The sequence below is a fragment of the Cervus elaphus genome, chromosome X (assembly GCF_910594005.1).
Source record: "Cervus elaphus chromosome X, mCerEla1.1, whole genome shotgun sequence".
Classification (NCBI taxonomy): Eukaryota; Metazoa; Chordata; class Mammalia; order Artiodactyla; family Cervidae; genus Cervus; species Cervus elaphus.
In genome coordinates, this window is record NC_057848.1 from 91,050,492 (window position 1) to 91,069,536 (window position 19,045).

At 39.0% G+C, this 19,045-nt stretch overlaps 1 protein-coding gene across 1 annotated transcript; it reads right to left on the bottom strand.

The window, feature by feature from the left end:
* Window positions 1-11,772: 11,772 nt before the first annotated feature.
* Window positions 11,773-14,183, bottom strand: LOC122689961 (astrocytic phosphoprotein PEA-15). The gene has a single exon (XM_043896844.1). The coding sequence runs from the start codon at window positions 14,045-14,047 to the stop codon at window positions 13,655-13,657; it is 393 nt and encodes a 130-aa protein (XP_043752779.1). The 5' UTR covers window positions 14,048-14,183; the 3' UTR covers window positions 11,773-13,654.
* Between the last annotated feature and the right edge of the window lie 4,862 nt (window positions 14,184-19,045).

Here is a 19,045-nt window from a genome sequence, read left to right on the forward strand (position 1 = left end):
TTTAATGTTGTTTTACTATGTTCTAAATTTATTCCTTAAAAGATTGTCAAGCACTTACTCCAGACATCTTAACTTATCAGAATCTACTTCAGCTTTACACTGCTTAATCACAGTGAGATATAGAATCACTACTCCTTCAAAAGTTCTATAATTTCTGCACACAGTTGGTGCCATCATGTTGTATGCAACACACCTAAATATATTACAAACCTACAATAATTATTATATATAATTTTTTCATTGAGTTCATTTTTTTAAACTGAGGTATAATTGGCATTATATTAGTTTCAAGTATACAAAGTAATGATTTGATATTTTCATGTATTTATAAATGATCACCACAGTAACTCTTTAATTTATGTCCATTAAAGCACCTCAGAAAATAAGGAGAGCAAATAAATATTTATAGTTTGCTACATTTACCTTATTAAATATTCTTTGTGGTTCTCTTCATTTTTCCTGTAGATTTGTGTTACCATGAACTGTCATTTTATTACTCCAATACACCCTTGGAGTACCTTTCATTCATCTACTTTGTACTATTGTTGTCAAATACGTTGCCTTTCTCTGTGTTAGAAAACCAATGATACAATTAAAATCATATAATTTTATACAAATACTTCCTAAATAAGAGCAAGAAGAATAAATATGCATTTACACCATCTCAAAATTGCATGATCTGAGCCACAGTCAGCTCCAGGCTCCATTTTTGCTGACTGTATAGAGCTTCTCCATCTTTGGCTGCAAATATAATCAATCTGATTTTGGTATTGACCATCTGGTGATGTCCATGTGTAGAGTCGTTTCTTGTGTTGTTGGAAGAGGGTGATTGCTATGACCAGTGTGTTCTCTTGGCAAAACTCTGTTAGCCTTCTCCATGCTTCATTTCATACTCCAATGACAAACTTGGATGTTATTACAAGTATCTCTTGACTTCTTACTTTTGCATTCCAATCCCCTATGATGAAAAGGACATCTTTTTTTTTTTTTTTTTTTTTGGTATTAGTTCTAGAAGGTTTGTAGGTCTTCATAGAACCAGTCGACTTCAGCTTCTCTGGCATTAGTGGTTGGGACCTAGGCTTGGATTACTGTGAAGTTGAGTGGTTTCCCTGGAAATGAACTGAGATCATTCTGTCATTTTAGAGATTGCACCCAAGTACTTCATTTCAGACTCTTTTGCTGGATATGAGAATTACTCCATTTCTTCTAAGGAATTCTTGCCCATTGTAGTATATATCAGTCAGTTCAGTTGCTCAGTTGTGTCCAACTGTTTCCGACCCCATGAACCGCAGCACACCAGGCCTCCCTGTCCATCACCAACTCCAGGAGTCTACCCAAACCCATGTCCATTGAGTCGGTGATGCCATCCAACCATCTCATCCTCTGTCATCCCTTTCTCCTCCTGCCTTCAATCTTTCCCATAATCAGGGTCTTCTCCAATGAGTCAGCTCTTTGCATGAGGTGGTCAAAGTATTGGAGTTTCAGCTTCAACATCAGTCCTTCCAAAGAATACCTAGGACCGATCTCCTTAAGGATGAACTGGTTGGAGTTCCTTGCAGTCCAAGGTACACTCAAGAGTCTTCTCCAACACCACAGTTCAAAAGCATCAATTCTTCGGTGCTCAGCTTTCTTTATAGTCCAAATCTCACATCTATATAAGAACACTGGAAAAACCATAGCCTTGACTAGACAGACATTTGTTGGCAAAGTAATGTCTCTGTTTTTAATATGCTGTCTAGGTTGGTCATAACTTTCCTTCCAAGCAGTAAGCGTCTTTTAATTTCATGGCTGCAGTCACCGTCTGCAGTTATTTTGGAGCCCAGAAAAATAAAGTCAGCCACTGTTTCCCCATCTATTTGCCATGAAGTGATGGGACTGAATGCCATGATCTTAGTTTTCTGAATGTTGAGTTTTAAGCCAACTTTTTCACTCTCCTGTTTCACCTTCATCTAGAGGCTCTTTAGTTCTTTTTCACTTTCTGCCATAAGGGTGGTGTCATCTGCATATTTGAGGTTAATTATATATCTCTCAGCAATCTTGATTCCAGCTTGTGTTTCCTCCAGCTCGGTGTTTCTCATGATGTACTCTTCATATAGGTTAAATAAGCAGGGTGACAATATACAGCCTTGACATACCCCTTTTCCTATTTGGAACCAGTCTATTGTTCCATGTCCAGTTCTAACTGTTGCTTCCTGACCTGCATACAGGTTTCTCAAGAGGCAGGTCAGGTGGTCTGGTGTTCTCATCTCTTTCAGAATTTTCCACACTTTATTGCGATCCACACAGTCAAAGGCTTTGGCATAGTCAATAGAGCAGAAATAGATGTTTTTTCTGGAACTCTCTTCCTTTTTCGATGATCCAGTAGACGTTGGCAATTTGATCTCTGGTTCCTCTGCCTTTTCTAAAACCAGCTTGAACATCTGGAAGTTCACGGTTCACATATTGCTGAAGCCTGACTTGGAGAATTTTAAGCATTACTTTACTAGTGTGTGAGATGAATTGCACTAGCGTGCAATTGTGTGGTAGTTTGAGCATTCTTTGGGATTGCCTTTCTTTGGGATTGAAATGAAAACTGACCTTTTCCAGTCCTGTGACTACTGCTGAGTTTTCCAAATTTGCTGGCATTTTGAGTGCAGCAGTTTCACAGCATCATGTTTCAGGATTTGAAATAGCTCAACTGGAATCCCATCACCTCCACTAGCTTTGTTCGTAGTGATGCTTCCTAAGGCACACTTGACTTCACATTCCAAGATATCTGGCCCTAGTGAGTGATCACACCATCGTGATTATCTGGGTCTTAAAGATCTTTTTCGTACAGTTTTTCTGCATATTTTTGCCACCTCTTCTTAATATCTTCTGCTTCTGTTAGGTCCCTACCATTGCTGCCCTTTATTGAGTAGTAGATATAATGATCATCTAATTAATTTGCTAATTCCCATCCATTTTAGTTCACTGATTTCTAAAATGTTGATGTTCACTCTTGCCATCTCCTGCTTGACCACTTCCAATTTACTTGGTTCATGGACCTAACATTCCAGGTTCCTATGCAATATTGTTCTTTATAGGATCTCTCACCACCAAACCATCCACAACTGAGCATCCTTTCTTCTTTACCCCAGCTGTCTTTCTGGAGTCACTTTTTCACTCTTACCCAGTAGCATATTGGACACCTTCTGACCTGGGGAGCTCATCTTCCAATTTCATATCATTTTGCCGTTTTCATACTCTTCATGAGGTTCTCGAGGCAAGAATACGAGAGTGGATTTCCATTCACTTCCCCAGTAAACCTCGTTTTGTCATAGCTTCATTGAGTAATGCAAAGCTCCTTCACCATGACAAGGCTGTGATCATGTTATCATTTTGGTTAGCTTTCCGTGATTGTGATTTTCATTCTGGAGTCCGTAGGATTGTGGTTCTTGCTTCTTTTGTCTGCCCTCTGATGGATGAGGCTAAGAGGCTTGTGCAAGTTTCCTGATGGTAGGGACTAGCTGTGGGGAAAACTGGATTTTGCTCTGATGGGCAGAGCCATGCTCAGTAAATCTTTAATCCAATTGTACACTGGTAGCTGAGACTCTGCTCCCTCCCTGTTAGTTTGTCCTGAGGCAAGCCAGTCCTGTAGTCTACAGGGTATCTATGGTAGGTCTATTGGCAACCTCCAAAAGGACTTATGCCATCACGTGTCTCCCAAGACTGTTGCTTCCAGGGCCCCAGTCTCCAAGGCAGACTTTTGTTGACTCACACCTCCACAGGAGACTCTCAAACACTCACAGGCAAGTTTAGGTCAGTCTCTCATGGGATCATTGCTCCTTTCTCCTGGGTCCTGCTGCACACAAAGTTTTGCTTGTGCTCTCTAAGAGTTTATTTCCCCAGTCCTGTGGAAGTTCTGTAATCAAATCCCACTGGGCTGTCAAAGTCAGATTACCTGGGGATTTCCAGTCCCTTTGCCAGATTTACAGGTTGGGAAGTCTGAGGTGGGGCCTAGAACCTTCACAACAGTGTAAGAACTTCTTTAACATTATTGTTCTCTAATTTGTGGGTTTCCCACCTGGCATATATGGGACTTGATTTTAACGTGATTGTGCCCTATTTTTTTTTTTTTTTTTATGGTGAGTCTCAGTTCAGTTCAGTCACTTAGTTGTGCCCGACTCTTTGCAACCTCATGGACTGCAGCACCCCAGGCCTCCCTGTCCACCACCAACTCCCAGAATTTACTCAAACTCATGTCCATTGAGTCGGTGATGCCATCCAACTATCTCATCCTTTGTCATCCCTTTCTCCTCCTGCCTTCAATCTTTCCCAGCATAGGGTCTTTTCCAATGAGTCATTTCTTTGCATCAGGTGGCCAAAGTACTGGAGTTTCAGCTTCATCAGCAATCCTTCCAGTGAATATTCAGAAGTGATTTCCTTTAGGATGGACTGGTTGGATTTCCTTGCAGTCCAAGGGACTCTCAAGAGTCTTCTTCAACACGGAAATTCAAAAGCATCAACTCTTCAGTTCCCAGCTTTCTTTATGGTCCAGCTCTCACACCCATACATGAATACTTGAATAACCATAGTTTTGGCTATACAGACGTTTGTCGGCAAAGTAGTGTCTCTGCATTTTAATAGGCTGTCTAGGTTGGTCATAGCTTTTCTTCCAAGAAGCAAGCACCTTTTAATTTCATGGCTGCAGTCACCATCTGCAGTGATTTTGGAGTCCAAGAAAATAAAGTCTGTTACTATTTCCACTGTTTCCCCATCTATTTGCCATGAAGTGATGGGACTGGATTCCATGATCTTAGTTTTTAGAATGGTGAATTTTATTTATTTATTTTTATTTTTTGGACCACAGATTTTATTTTTTAGAGTGAAATCTTTTTCATTTAGAGTACTTTTTCAGACACACTGAACAACACCAAACTGCCTTCCTCTGGAATACAAATAAAAATTAATGACTCCCATACACAGATATAACAAGAAGGGTATGGATTTCGAAGTAAGGGAAACCTAGACTAATATCCTCATTCTATTGTTGACTTGCCTGCCTGCTCACATGCATGTTTACTGGCTGTGTAGCTTTGAGCAGGTTGCTTAACTTACTGAGCCTTCTCGATAATACTGTTTACCTCATCCAGTCATTTGTTAGTTAAAACATGGACTCATTGGAACATGTATGAGCCTGGGTGTGTAAAGCAGAGTCATTCTACTTGAGAAGCTTCTAGTCTAGTGAGGGAAGTTTCACTTGTAGCACACTAAGCAGCAAAAAACAGAGGCCTATCTTAAAATTGTTAAACCAGCTCTTTCACCCTCTTCTTTTACTTTCATCAAGAGGATCTTTAGTTCCTCTTTGCTTTCTGCCATCAGGTAGAAAGCATCATTTGCATATCTGAGGTTATTGATATTTCTCCTGACAGTCTTGATACCAACTTGTGCTTCATCCAGCCTGGCATGTTGTGTTATGTACTCTGCATATATGTTAAATAAGCAGAGTAACATTATATAGCCTTGACGTAGTCCTTTCCCAATTGGGAACCAGTCTGTTGTTCCATGTCCAGTTCTAACTGTTGCTCCTTGACATGCATACTGGTTTCTCAGGAGGCAGGTAAGTTGGTCTGATATTCCCATCTTTTTAAAAAAATTTCCAGGTTGTTGTGATTCACACAGTCAAAGCATTTAGTGTAGTCAATGAAGCAGAAGTAGATGTTTTTTCTGGAATTCTCTTGCTTTTCCTATGATTCCACAGTTGTTGGCAATTTTGTCTTTGGTTCCTCTGCCTTTTATAAATCCAGCTTGTGCATCTGGAAGTTCTTAGTTCACATACTGTTAGAGCCTCGCTTGGAGAATTTTGAGCATTGCTTTGCTAGTGTGCAATTGTGTGGCAATTTGAACGTTGTGTGGCATTGCCTTTCTTTGAGATTGGAATGAAAACTGTCCTTTTCAAGTCCTGTGGCCACTGCTGAGTTTTCCAAATTTGCTGGTGTATTGAATGCAGCACTTTCACAGCATCATCTTTTCAGATTTGAAATAGCTCATCTGGAATGATTCTTCCTAAGGCCCACGTTGACTTCACATTCCAGGTTGTCTGCAATCACATTCTAGGTGAGTGACCACACCACTGTGGTTATCTGGGTCATGAAGATCTTTTTTGTATAGTTCTTCTTTGTATTCTTTCCACCTCTTCTTAATAACGTCTGCTTCAATTAGGGTCATACATTTTCTGTCCTTTATTGTACACATCTTTGCATGAAATGTTCCCTTTGTATCTCTTGTTTTCTTCATGATATCTCTAATTTTTTCCCATTGTATTGTTTTCCTCTGTTCTCTTGCATCATTCACTTAGGAAGGCTTTCTTATCTCTCCTTGCTATTCTTTGGAACTCTTAATTCAGATGGGTATATCTTTCTACTTATCATTTGCCTTTTGCTTTTCTTCTTTTCTCAGCTATTTGTAAGGCCTCATCAGACATCCAATTTGCTTTTTGGCATTTATTTTTCTTGGGAATGGTTTTGATCATCACCTCCTGTACAGTGTTATGAATCTCTATCCATAGTTCTTCAGGCACTCTTTCTATCAGATCTAATTCCTTGAATGTATATGTCACTTCCACTGTGTAATTTTAAAAAGAAAATTATGCAGTTTTCCAAATAAAGCCATATTCCTTTCCACAACACCTCATTTTTTGGATTCTTTGACCTGTTGTGTGGCGAGAAAGAAGAGATCAACACATCCTTTTCATAAGACTGGCCATTCTTGAAGATGTTTTGTAAGACTGTGGACCATTTTTCCTATGCTTCCTCACGATCTCTCCCTCTATATTCTGCCTTTTTACTTTATTTCCTTTCCTCCCCTCATCTCTGTTCTATAAGAGAAAACCTTGCATCTCTTCCCCAATAAGATAGTTATTTTGAGACATTAATCTGCCTTCTTCTCACTCAGCTGGCTTTCTAAATAAAGTCATATTCCTTGCCTCAACACTTCATCTCTTGGATTCTTTGGCCTGGTTTTTTTTTTTTTTTTTTTTTTTTTTTTTTATGAGCAGAACAAACTTGGATTTATATACAGAAATGTGCGTGTGTGTGTGTGTGTGTGTGTGTATGTGTGTGTGTAACTGATTCACTTTGTTGTATACCTGAAACTAACACAACATTGTAAATCAACTGTACTCCAATGTTTTTTTTTTAGAGAAAAAACAAACAAAAGGATGGAAGATCTAAATAAACAGTTTTTCAAGTAAGACATAGAGATTGCTAAGAGCCACATGGAAAGACACTCAATATCACTAATTATTAGAGAAATGAGGATCAAAACCACAATGAGATATCACCTTACTCTGGTCAGAATAGCTACAGAAGAAAGTCTACAAATAACAAATCTACAAGTAGTAAATGCTGCAGAAAAATGTGGAGAAAGGGAAAACTCATACGCTGTTGTGTTGGCGGTGAGAATATTACCTGGTACAGTCATATGGAAAATAGATTGGAGGTTCCTTAAAAGACTAAAAACAAAGCTGCCACATGACCCAGCAATCCTACTCCTGGGTATATATCCAAAAAAAAAAAAAAAAGAAGAAAAAGAAAACAGTTATTTGAAAATGGTTTCAATGTTCATGGAAGCACTTTCTACAATAGCAAAGAGATGGAAGCAACTCAAGTACCCAAGTGACCATTGACAGACGATTGGCTTAAGAGGATTTGTTGTGGATATATACTAGATTGGACAAAAATGTTCAATCAAGTTTTTTCATAAGATCTTATGGAAATACCTGAACAAACATTTTTGGCCAACCCATTTAAAATGGACTATTACTCGGCCATAGAAAATAATGAATTATTTGCAGGAACATAGATGGACCTACAGAATAGTTAAGCTTAGTGAAATATCAGAGAAAGACAGATACTATATGATATCACTTACATGTGGAATCTAGAAATAAAAATAAATCTATGTACAAAACAGAAACAAACTCACATACATAGACAACAAACATATTGTTACTAAAAGAGAGACAAATTAGGAGTATGATATTAACAGGTGCAAACTACCAAATATAAAATAGATAAACAACAAGACCCACAACCGTTATAGCACAGAGAATTATACCTACTCTCTCTCTCTCTCTTTTTTTCCCTTGTGATAACTATAATGGAATATAAATTGCAAAAAAACAAACAAACAAACAAAAAAGACAAATCACTATGCTGTACACCTGAAGCTAATAAAATATTGTAAATCAACTCTATATTAACAAACTTAAATTTTAAAAATATAAAATAAAACTAGTATACTGGAAAATATAAGAATATATGTAACAAAAGTAATGAAAGCCTCATACGGTGAAAACTACAAACACTGTTGAAGGAAATTGAAGACTATTTAAATAAAATTTTAAAAAAATCCCATCTATATATTTTGGATGACCTACTACTATTTATATGGCAGTGAGCCTTCATTTTATCTACAGAGTCTCTATAATACTCAATCTGTTTTGTATTAGTGGAAATTTAGAAGTTAACTTTAAAATTTATGTGATAACTCAAGGTACCAAGATTAACCAAAATTATTTTTAAAAAAGAACATATTTGGAGAACTTCCATTTTCTTAAAGACATATTGTAATACTACAGCAGTCAATCCAGAATGGAAGTGGCCAGAGAAAAGACTTGTAAATCATTATAATAGAATTGATAGTCCATAAGTAAGATATCACATTAATGGTCAATTAACTTTCAACAAGCATTCAAAGACAATTCAATAGGGAAAATAATAGTCTTTTCAACAAATGATAATGGAGCAACTGGCTATCCACTTGCAAAGGAATGGTCTTGAATACCTACTTTACACCATATACAAAAAATGAACTCCAAATGGATCATAGATCGAAGTCTAAGAGCTAAAACTATAAAACTCTTTGAAGAAAGCATAGGAGTAACCTTTGGTAAGGAAATGCTTTCTTAGATATGACACTGAAAGCATAACTGACAAATAAAAATTTGATAAAGTGAATGTCATCAAAACTAAATGCATTCATGTTAAAAAAAAAAAAAAGAAGAAGAACGTTTCATGTGATTGAGAATCTGCTGATTTCAATATTGTTGTGTTTCAGGCAATAGGGAGTCCCAGGGAGATGGAGAGAGATGGGAAACAGCCAATCAGTGTAACTGTCAGAACACACACATTTAACAATTAAGCTTGCAATTATTTTTGTGACAACAGTTAGTGACACTGCAACACAATTACAATGGTAACATCAAAGATCACTGATCACAGATCACCATAACAAATGAAAAAGTTTGCAATATTGTGATAGTTACCAAAATGTGACACAGAGACACAAAGTGAGCAAATGTTGACAACAAAATGGCACTAACTGGCTTGCTCAATGTAGAGTTGCCACAAACCTTCCATTTGTTCAAAATTCAATATCTGTGAGGCACAGTAAAACAAGGTAGGCCTGCAGTTGCCATGACACCCAGCAATTCCTCTTCTAGGAATTTCAGGAGAATTGAAAATCTACTTCCACACAAATATTTTTACATGAACATTCATAGCATCCTTGTTCATAATAGGAAAACTATAGAAACAACCCAAAGATTCATCAACTGATGACTAGATAAATAAAATGAGGTATATTGATATAATGGAATATTATTCAACCATAAAAGATAATGAAGTACTAATATTTGCTGCAACATGAATGACCTTTGAAAACTTAACAATGACTGAAAGAAACCAGATACATATTGTATAATTCCTTTTAAATGAAATATGTGGATTAGGAAAATCTGTAGAGACAAAATGCAGATTAGTTCTTTCCAGGGACTTGTTACATGTGCAGCATGTATTGAGTAACTACTAATGGCTATGGGTTTCTTTCGGGGGTGAGGAAAATTAAGATAGTGGCAGTGATTTTTCAATTCTGTGGACATATTAAAGTTCACTGATTGTACACTTCAAAAGTATGATTCAATGGCTTATTAATTAAACATCAGGAAAGCTTAAAAAAAAAAAACCCTGAAGTTGAAGAAACAATGCCTTCTAAGAAAGTATAATTCAACAAGTAATAACACCTTCCTCTGGTATACTTTGGCCACCTGATGTGAAGACCTGACTCATTAGAAAAGACCCTGAAAGACTGAAGGCAGGAGGAGAAGGGTGCAACAGAGGACGAGATGGTTGGATGGCATCACCGACACAATGAACATGAGTTTGAGCAAGCTCTTGGAGATGATGAAAAAAAGGGAAGCCTGTCATGCTACAGTCCATGGGGGTCACAAAGAGTTGGACATTACTGAGTAACTGAACAACAATAGCAACAACAAATGGTATACCAAAAGTTACATTCCCCAGTACTAGGATCCTACCAATATGTATAACGTTGATTCTTGCATAGGCTTGGTGGTGATAGAAAAATCTTGAGCTCTTATCTTTGAGCATTGCTTCTAAGAGAAATGACAGGATTTTTCAAGGGCATTAAACTATCAATTGATCTTAACTCCTTCACCTCTTAGCACCTTGTGTGGACCTAGCTCTGATCACAAGACTGAGTTCCAAGAATGCTTATATGCATATTTAAAAAACAAGATGACGATTTGTTGTCTTTGAGCAAGAAGATAGGTACAGGATAAACTTTTGGCCAGAGTTTGGAGAGACATGCTGTAAATGAGGAACTGGTACAAAGAAACAATTGAAAATGCCAGGGTAAAGAGAAAGATAGGGGGATAAATAAATGAATAGCAAGTTAATTAAAAAAAAAAGAATTTCAAAGTGATATGTGCTATCATAGAAATAAAAGAAGGACATATGATAAATAACTTGAATTTGGTAAACAACTTGGGTTTGTGTGATTAAGGAATATCTCTCTTAGCAAGCACCACTTGAACTAAGATTAAAGTAAAAGGAAGTAGTCACTTACAATTTTCAGAAAGTAGCATTCCTGACAGAGGAGCATCAATTTAAAAATCCTGGAGCAGAAAGCAGCTTGCAGAAGAGTGACCAGGACCATGGCCAATGAAACTACTACCAAGTGAAAAATGTTATATGAGAAAAGGTATAAAGATAAATAGTTATAGGTAATGCAGGCAGTTGCTTGCCATGTGAGGAGTTTGTATTTTACTCTGCTTGCAATAGGAAGTAAGTGTATGATATTAAGTATAAGCACGTCATGATGTGACTTATATCTCTTAAAAAGTCAGAAGCACATTGAGTCACCACCAATCTTTTCTAAACTGGATGTTTTATGTGGCAATGGAATATTTGAAATTCAATGAAGAGAGGAGTTACAAACTCAAATTAATGTCAATGATGCAATTTAATGTTTTATTTTTCCCCAACAGAGAAACTTTATTTCCATACAGTCAGTGACTATAGTTGATTTTTAATCTTCATAGCATTGCGGTTGGAAAAGGCACTTGATGTGATTTCAGTTTTCTTAAATTAATTAATGCTTGCTTTGTGGCCCAGCATGTGATCAGTCCTGGAGAACGTTTCATGTACACTTGAAAAGAATGTGCATTTTGCTGCTTTCAGATGGAATGCTCTACAAATATTAATTAAGTCCATCTGGCCTAACAAGACATTTAAGACCTGTTTGTCCTTATTGATTTTCTGTCTGGATTTGTCCATTGGTGTAAGTGAGGTGTTAAAGTACCCCACTATTATTTTGTTACTATTAATTTCTCTTTTTTTTTTTTTTTTTACAGTACAATCAATCACCTTTATTCCAGGGTTAGAACAAGGCCGTGCACACTGCAGACAGAGGAGCACAGAATGGGGCGATCTCACAGCAGTATTGGGATGGGAGGGCGGGTTAGTCTTTTTAGATTATTTTGCCTTACAGAGACATTTACTACACTCTGCTGAAAATGAACCCTGTCTCCCTTCTCTCATCTCATCCTCTCCTCTCTTCAAAGGAAGCCTCGCTTTGAAGAGCCTCTTTATTCCCTATTTCTCTCTCTCTCTCTCTTTCTCAGACTCCATCTCACATAACATATCCTGGCTTGGAAGGACAATTCATGCTCATTTTCCACCTCCTAATTTTACCAGCATCTCTCTCTCCTTGAGGGAGAAAGCCAGACAGGGCTGGGGAAACTTGGGAAGGTCCTTTAAGGCAAAACCGTGGAGTACTCGAGGTGTATGTTTTAAGGCAGGTGTCCGCAGCAGTGGCCAGAGGAGACGGGCTGGGCTGGGCTGGGCTAGGCTAGTAGAGGGTGCTCTCCAGCCAGTCTGGCTTCTTCCCTCTTCCAACAGCCAGCCCTTCCCTCCCACTGAAGTTTTGCTCCCAACATCCTAAAAGCTCCCCACCTCACTTAAACTCTCTAAATAGTCTCTTGAGATTGCATGTGAAATTAAAGTTTAAAAAAGTGTTCTTTTTCGACTATATAGCAATTTGACTCTGCCACTCCCTTCACTGTGGCATTCTCCTTCCACCCCCGCCCAGGCCTTGACAATAAGTTAATGCTAGACACCACAAAAAAGGGTACACATGGCAGTGCGGGTTTAATATACATATATGTAGAATATATGTACACACAGTTAGCACGGTCAGGGTGGGGAGGGCTGACTCGGGACAGGCAGGAGGCTGCGGTCACTGTACTCTAGTGATTTGGCTAGGAGGTGTTCACAAGCCCAAGGTGCCAGGATATTGAGGGAGAGGGGTTACCAAGCCCCCTCCTGGACTGAATTGGGGATCAGTGCAACAGAAACACTGTAGTTAGCTTCTTCCCTTCTTTCTATCTTGGGGTAGGGGCTTCTAGACCACGGAGAGAGGGAACGTTGCCTGCAATAACCACATTGGGACTCTGTAGGTGGAAACAGGACTGGAATTAAAACCTAAGGATTTCTATTCTAGGAACTCCCAAGGTTAGTATGTGCAACAGTCTGAGTAGGAATAAAGGAGTAGAAAAGGGGACTCCTCTCTGCCTTCATCCCCTCAGGCTCAGTGGTGGGGGCATGTTCCCAGCATAGTCTCTCCAGAGGTGGGGGATGGGGGTGGAATTCAGTGCTGGGTTATCCATGGGGTTTGAACTTTGGAGCCAGGGAAGGATCCAGTGATCTCTGGCTCATACCCACCCTAGGCCTATGAAAGGGGAGCAAAAGGGGACCTGCTGGTGCCCAGGCCCTCTAACCTGAGGAACAGTTGGAAACAGGACTCCTCAGCCAGTCCAGCATTGGGGTACAAACACAAACTCTGGCTTCTCTTTGCCCCTTCCAGGTGGGGGTTGGGTGGCCTCTTCATTTTCCCTCTCACTGCTTTTCGTTAGATTCACCCCACTCTCCCATGCCTCACTCCCGCCTCGCCTCAACGTCGGAAAACACAGGTCCTTTCTGCTCCCACAGTTCTGGGAGGTAGGGGAAGAGTGGAGGAAAGGGAAGTAAGAGAATGTGTCTATTTCTATTTGCATAGAAATAGCCCCCAACTCCCCCTAGAGTGGGGAAACAGCCCCACCCCCAGCCCCAGCCCCTGACCCCCATCCCCTCACAAGGAGGAGGAACTAGATGAGCTAGACATATAGACAGACAGCCAGAGCGTGCGCACACGCACACACACGCGCACAGTAAGGGGGTTAGGACCAGGTTAGTAAGTGGGTAGATGGGGGAGGGCTGCCCTTGCCCCTCCCCTGGAGGATGGGGAAAGAGTAGTCTGATGAAGGTCCAACCTTCCTCTTCCTCTCCCTTGCTCAGGCTTTCTTCGGTGGAGGAGCCAATTTGATGATCTCTTCCTCAGAGGGCTGCCGGATAATGTCTTTGTACTTCTTGGCACTGGGGATACGGGTTAGCTTGGTGTCCAGCTCATCTTCCTCAGAGATCTTCAGAACACGGGTTCTATAGTCAACCACCATAGTGAGGAGGTCAGGACGGCGGGAGATCTCAAAGATGTGCTCGATATAAGAGAGGTTGTCTTTGTCCAGCTTGTTGTGGCTCTCCAGGAAGCTAAACCAGGCGCTGCCAGTAGTGATCTCCTCACTCTTCTCGCTGGGGATGTCCTCCTTGCAGGCTGACTTGAGCTGCTCCAGATCTTCAAGGGTAATGTTGTTGGTCAGGTCCTGGAGGAGGGTCCCGTACTCGGCCATGACGCCTCCGGGGCTGAGCGCTCGGGGAGCGGGCACTCTGGCGTCCCCGGTTCCTGAGCAGCGTCCGGAGCCTCCGCCTCGGCTCCCGCCGCCGCCGCCGCCGCCGCCTCTTCCGCCCGCGGAGCCTGAGCCCGAGCCCGGCGCCGCCTCACCCCACCCGGCCGGCCCGTGATGTCTAATTTCTCTTTTTATGTCTGCTAATATTTGCCTTATATATTGAGGCACCCCTATGTTGGATGCATATGTATTTATATTTGTTATGTCTTCTTCTTGGACTGATCCCTTGATCATTATGTATTATCAGTATCCTTCTTTGTCTCTTATAGCAGTCTTTATTTTAAAGTCTACTTTGTCTGATATTTGTATTGCTACTCTAGCTTTTTTTTTTTTTTCCATTTGCATGGAATACCTTTTTCCATGCCCTCATTTTCAGTCCATATGTGTCTCTAGATCTACAGGGGGTATCTTGTAGACAGAATATATGCAGGTATTGTTTTTGTATCCAGTCAGCCAGTCAATGTAATTTAGTTTAAATAGGCATGAAATATTACTTAAAATATGCTCTAAATACATTCTTGAATATCTGTAAGAAAAATATTGTCTTCTTTTTTCCTATTGGCATAACATTGTATATTTGGATGTAGATGTGCTATAATTTTATAATAAAATATATAGAACCAGATGAAAGTATAATTAGTATCTGTGCTTAAGACTTACTTGTTGAAAACCATTAATATATGGGACAAGGACAAGTATATTGGGCTTTACCATTAATATATGGGACAAGGACAAGTATATTGGGCTTTAAAATTCTCTAAGCATTTGTCAGTTTCAAAATATCCTCAGCAGGAAACAATGCATGCATTTACATTACTCCATTCTAGTTTTCAAGTACTTGGTGAAAGTTTATTACTTTGAGAAATGACTAGGTTTATCTGAGCTGAAAGCTACAAGGAAGGGAATTAGGCAAAAGGTGTGGATAATAGTTATGCCTCCCATTCTATGTGGTATAATTATGTGCTAAATTATTATAATAATGACTAGCACTGTGTTCCCACCTGTTGAATTTTAGAGACTTATGACTGGTCTGGCTAAAAGATTACTATGGGAGGCCATGCTATTTGACTTCCAAGATGAATTCATAAAAATGTCACAGCTCCTATATAGAACATTTTATCTCTCTCTCACACACACTCCTTCCTCTCTCTCTTTCACAATACTTGATTTGGGGACCCATGTAGAGGGGTGAGGCTTGTTTTTTCCAACCAATAGTCCCAGATAAGGTTTCAGCCAACAGCTACCATCTACCAACCAGACTTGTAATTTAGTGATGTTTTAGAATATTCCAACATCAAGTCAACTCAACTGGTTGCCAAGTGCAACATGCATATCTTTCTCATCAATTACAGCCACAATTATAGATTTGTGAACAAAGTAAATGTCATCATTGTTCTAAGACACTACGTTTAGCAATAAATTTTTACAGAGCCTTAGTAACTAGAACAACTCTAGAATTGTACAACCAACTGCCTACTTGACAAATGCAATTCTAATATGGTAAAAACCAAATTCATTCTTATCTTTTCCCCATACCTATTCATCCATCAGTCTCCCTTATCTAGCAGACAGCTACTTTATTCTTCCAGTTTCTCAAACCATAATCCAGAGTCATCTTTGATTCCTCTCTCCACAACTGATATTCAATATGCCATTGTTGCATCTACCTTCGCACTATATCCTAAATATGACTATTTTCTTCACATCTACCACTTCTACCTCATCCAATTCATCAATATTTCACTTCTCAATTATTTCAGTAGCTTTTAAATGGTTTTCCTATTTCATCCTTCAGTTCAATTCAGTTCAGTCGATCAGTCATGTCCGACTCTTTGCAACCCCATGAACCGCAGCATGCCAGAACTACCTGTTCATCACCAACTCCCAGAGCCCACCCAAACCCATGTCCATCGAGTCGGTGATGCCATCCAACCGTCTCATCCTCTGTCGTCCCTTTCTCCTCCTTCCCTCAATCTTTCCCAGCATCAGGGTCTTTTCAAATGAGTCAGCTCTTCGCATCAGGTGGTCAAAATGTTGGAGTTTCAGCTTCAACATCAGTCCTTCCAATATACACACAGGACTGATCCCCTTTAGGATTGACTGGTTGGATCTCCTTGCAGTCCAAGGGACTATCTAGAGTCTTCTCCAACACCACAGTTCAAAAGCATGAATTCTTCAGTGCTCAGCTTTCTTTATAGTCCAGTTCTCACATCCATACATGACTACTGAAGAAACCACAGCCTTGACTAGACGGACCATTGTTGGCAAAGTAATGTCTCTGCTTTTTAATATGCTGTCTAGGTTGGTCATAATTTTTCTTCCAAGGAGCAAGCGTCTTTTAATTTCATGGCTGCATTCACCATCTGCAGTGATTTTGGAGCCGGAAGAAAGAAAGTCAGCCACTGTTTCCACTGTTTCCCCATCTATTTACCATGAAGTGATGGGACCGGATGCCATGATCTTAGTTTTCTGAATGTTGAGCTTTAAGTCAACTTTTTCACTCTCCTCTTTGACTTCCATCAAGAGGCTCTTTAGTTCTTCTTCACTTTCTGCCATAATGGTGGTGTCATCTGCATATCTGAGGTTATTGATATTTCTCCTGGCAATCTTGGTTCCAGCTTGTGTTCCCTCCAGCCCAGCGTTTCTCATGTGTGCTCTGCATATAGGTTAAATAAGCAGGGTGGCAATATACAGCCTTGATGTATGCCTTTCCCTATTTGGAACCAGTCTGTTGTTCCATGTCCAGTTCTAACTCTTGCTTCCTGACTTGCATACAGGTTTCTCCAGAGGCAGGTCGTGTGGTCTGGTATTCCCATCTCTTTCAGAATTTTGCACAGTTTATTGTGATCCATACAGTCAAAGCCTTTGGCATAGTCAATAAAGCAGAAATTTCATCCTTCAAACATCTATAATTTCTACAATGCTTCCAGAAGAATCCTTTTAGAATAGGTCTGACTTTGTTATTTCCCTTCTCCCTCTAAGTAAATATTGAGTTTTTTAAAAATGTTCCCAGTATTCTCTCTGTCCTCCTGGCCTCACACTCGCCTCCTTGCTTACTCAGCAGCAGCTAGTCTGACCTCCTTGTTATTCCATGATTACATCAGGTACTTATTTATGTTTGTTGGTTTTGCTGTCAGGAATCCTCTCATCAGTTACTACATTGCTCTTTTGCTTACTTCCATCTTCAGAAATGTCACCCCTTCCAAGAAATCTTCCTTGGCTACCTTGTCCTTTAAATATGCTTTGTTTTCTCTTTATTGTTTACTAACATCTGGCATTGTTACCTGTTATATATTTTTAGAGTCTCTTAACATTCACTTGAATATAAGATTCATAAGGGCAGGGACTTTGTCTTTTTGTTGTTGTTGTTGTTTGTTTGTTTGTTTGTTGGTACACTCCAGCACCTAGAACAGTGCTTGGCTCAATAAGTATTTGTTGAATATAAGGCTAAAATTTCATGTTGTGCTCCTGAAAAACAAACAGTAGCTCTCTTAGACATCTTTTAATTTTTTTTTTTAATGCAAGGAATAAGATGGTGCTGAATATCTCTAAGGGTTTTCAGTTTCACTTCTAAATGTGTAATTGTTGTGTGCTAAGCACTTACATTTAGATGAAGGATGCACTGAAAGAACAATTGATTGAAATATTTTGAAATCAATTACTTTACAAACAAGTGCAATGAAATTTAACAGGTCCTATGAAAGAAATTTTAAAGGAACACAAACAAGGAAAGAATTGTTGATTCTATCTTGAAAGATTCCATATAAAACTTTCCTAAATTCCCTTTTCCAGATATAATTTAAAGCTCCTTTCATATTTGTGTTTTTTTTAAAGAAAGATGAGCATTTTGTGAGATCAATGGGAGAAGCAGCATTGAGGTAGTACAAGAGAGTGTTCCAAGGTACAGGAGCAACATGGATAAAGGAAAGACTAGGTGAAACAGTTTGGCATGTTCAAGGTATGAATGTCTCTCATGGATTGTATAAAATGTAAGGTTATACAACAGGAGACTGAAAAAATAAAGTAGAGCACAATTTGTGACAGGTATTTTTATGCCATATTTATTTGTACATTATTGTGCAGTGAATGAAGATTCTGTAAGGGTTTTAAGTGTAGCTCTTTCCTGTTTAAGATTCTTAATGACAAAAGAAGTAGCTAAAAAAATAAAATATGTCAGCCCATTACCTTGTGTTCTATTCACATAAAAGAAAGTTTCCAGAGACACAAACAAATACTTCTCTCAAATGCTTCTCTAAGGAAAGAATTACACAAGCACAAACCATCAATTCTAAGCAGAGTACAGTTATAAATAGCATTACATTTTCTATTAAAATGACAATCCTGTTTATGGGGTTAATATTGTGAAAAAAACTGCTAAGTACATCTGTAAAAAATAATTAAATGTCAACATTAGTTTAGAATGAGATAAATGTCAATAATAGTGCAATTGCTAATTAAATTATGATGGAGTACTACATATTCATTAAAAAGGATGATTATGATGATGATATAACAAACATAAGTGATTTTATATATAATGCTAATTTTAAAAGTAAAATTCAGAATTGTATTTACCATGCAATTTCAACTAAATAGGAAGAAAATCCATTGTGATAGCCAGGCTCCAGAATGGCCCCCAATAACTTTGCCTCCTGGTATGTATGACTTGTATTATCCCCTCCGACACTGAAGAGAGCTGACTTGTGTAACCAGTATAATATTGCAGAAATGGCAGTATTTGAGTTCGAAGGCTAGATCATAAAAGATATAGGTTCTCTTTTGCTTTCTATGATGATCACTCTGGGAAAAGTCAGCCACATCCCATCTATGAGAATACTTTAGCAATCTAATAAAGAGTTGCACATCGTGAGGGTAATTGAGAACCCCTGCTGACATCCAACAAGGACTTGCCAACCATGTTCATGAGCCTTGGAATCAGAT

What these genes read in the sequence shown, in the direction of transcription:
- LOC122689961 (XM_043896844.1), bottom strand. Translation starts at nt 14,047, where the DNA reads ATGGCCGAGTACGGGACCCTCCTCCAGGACCTGACCAACAACATTACC.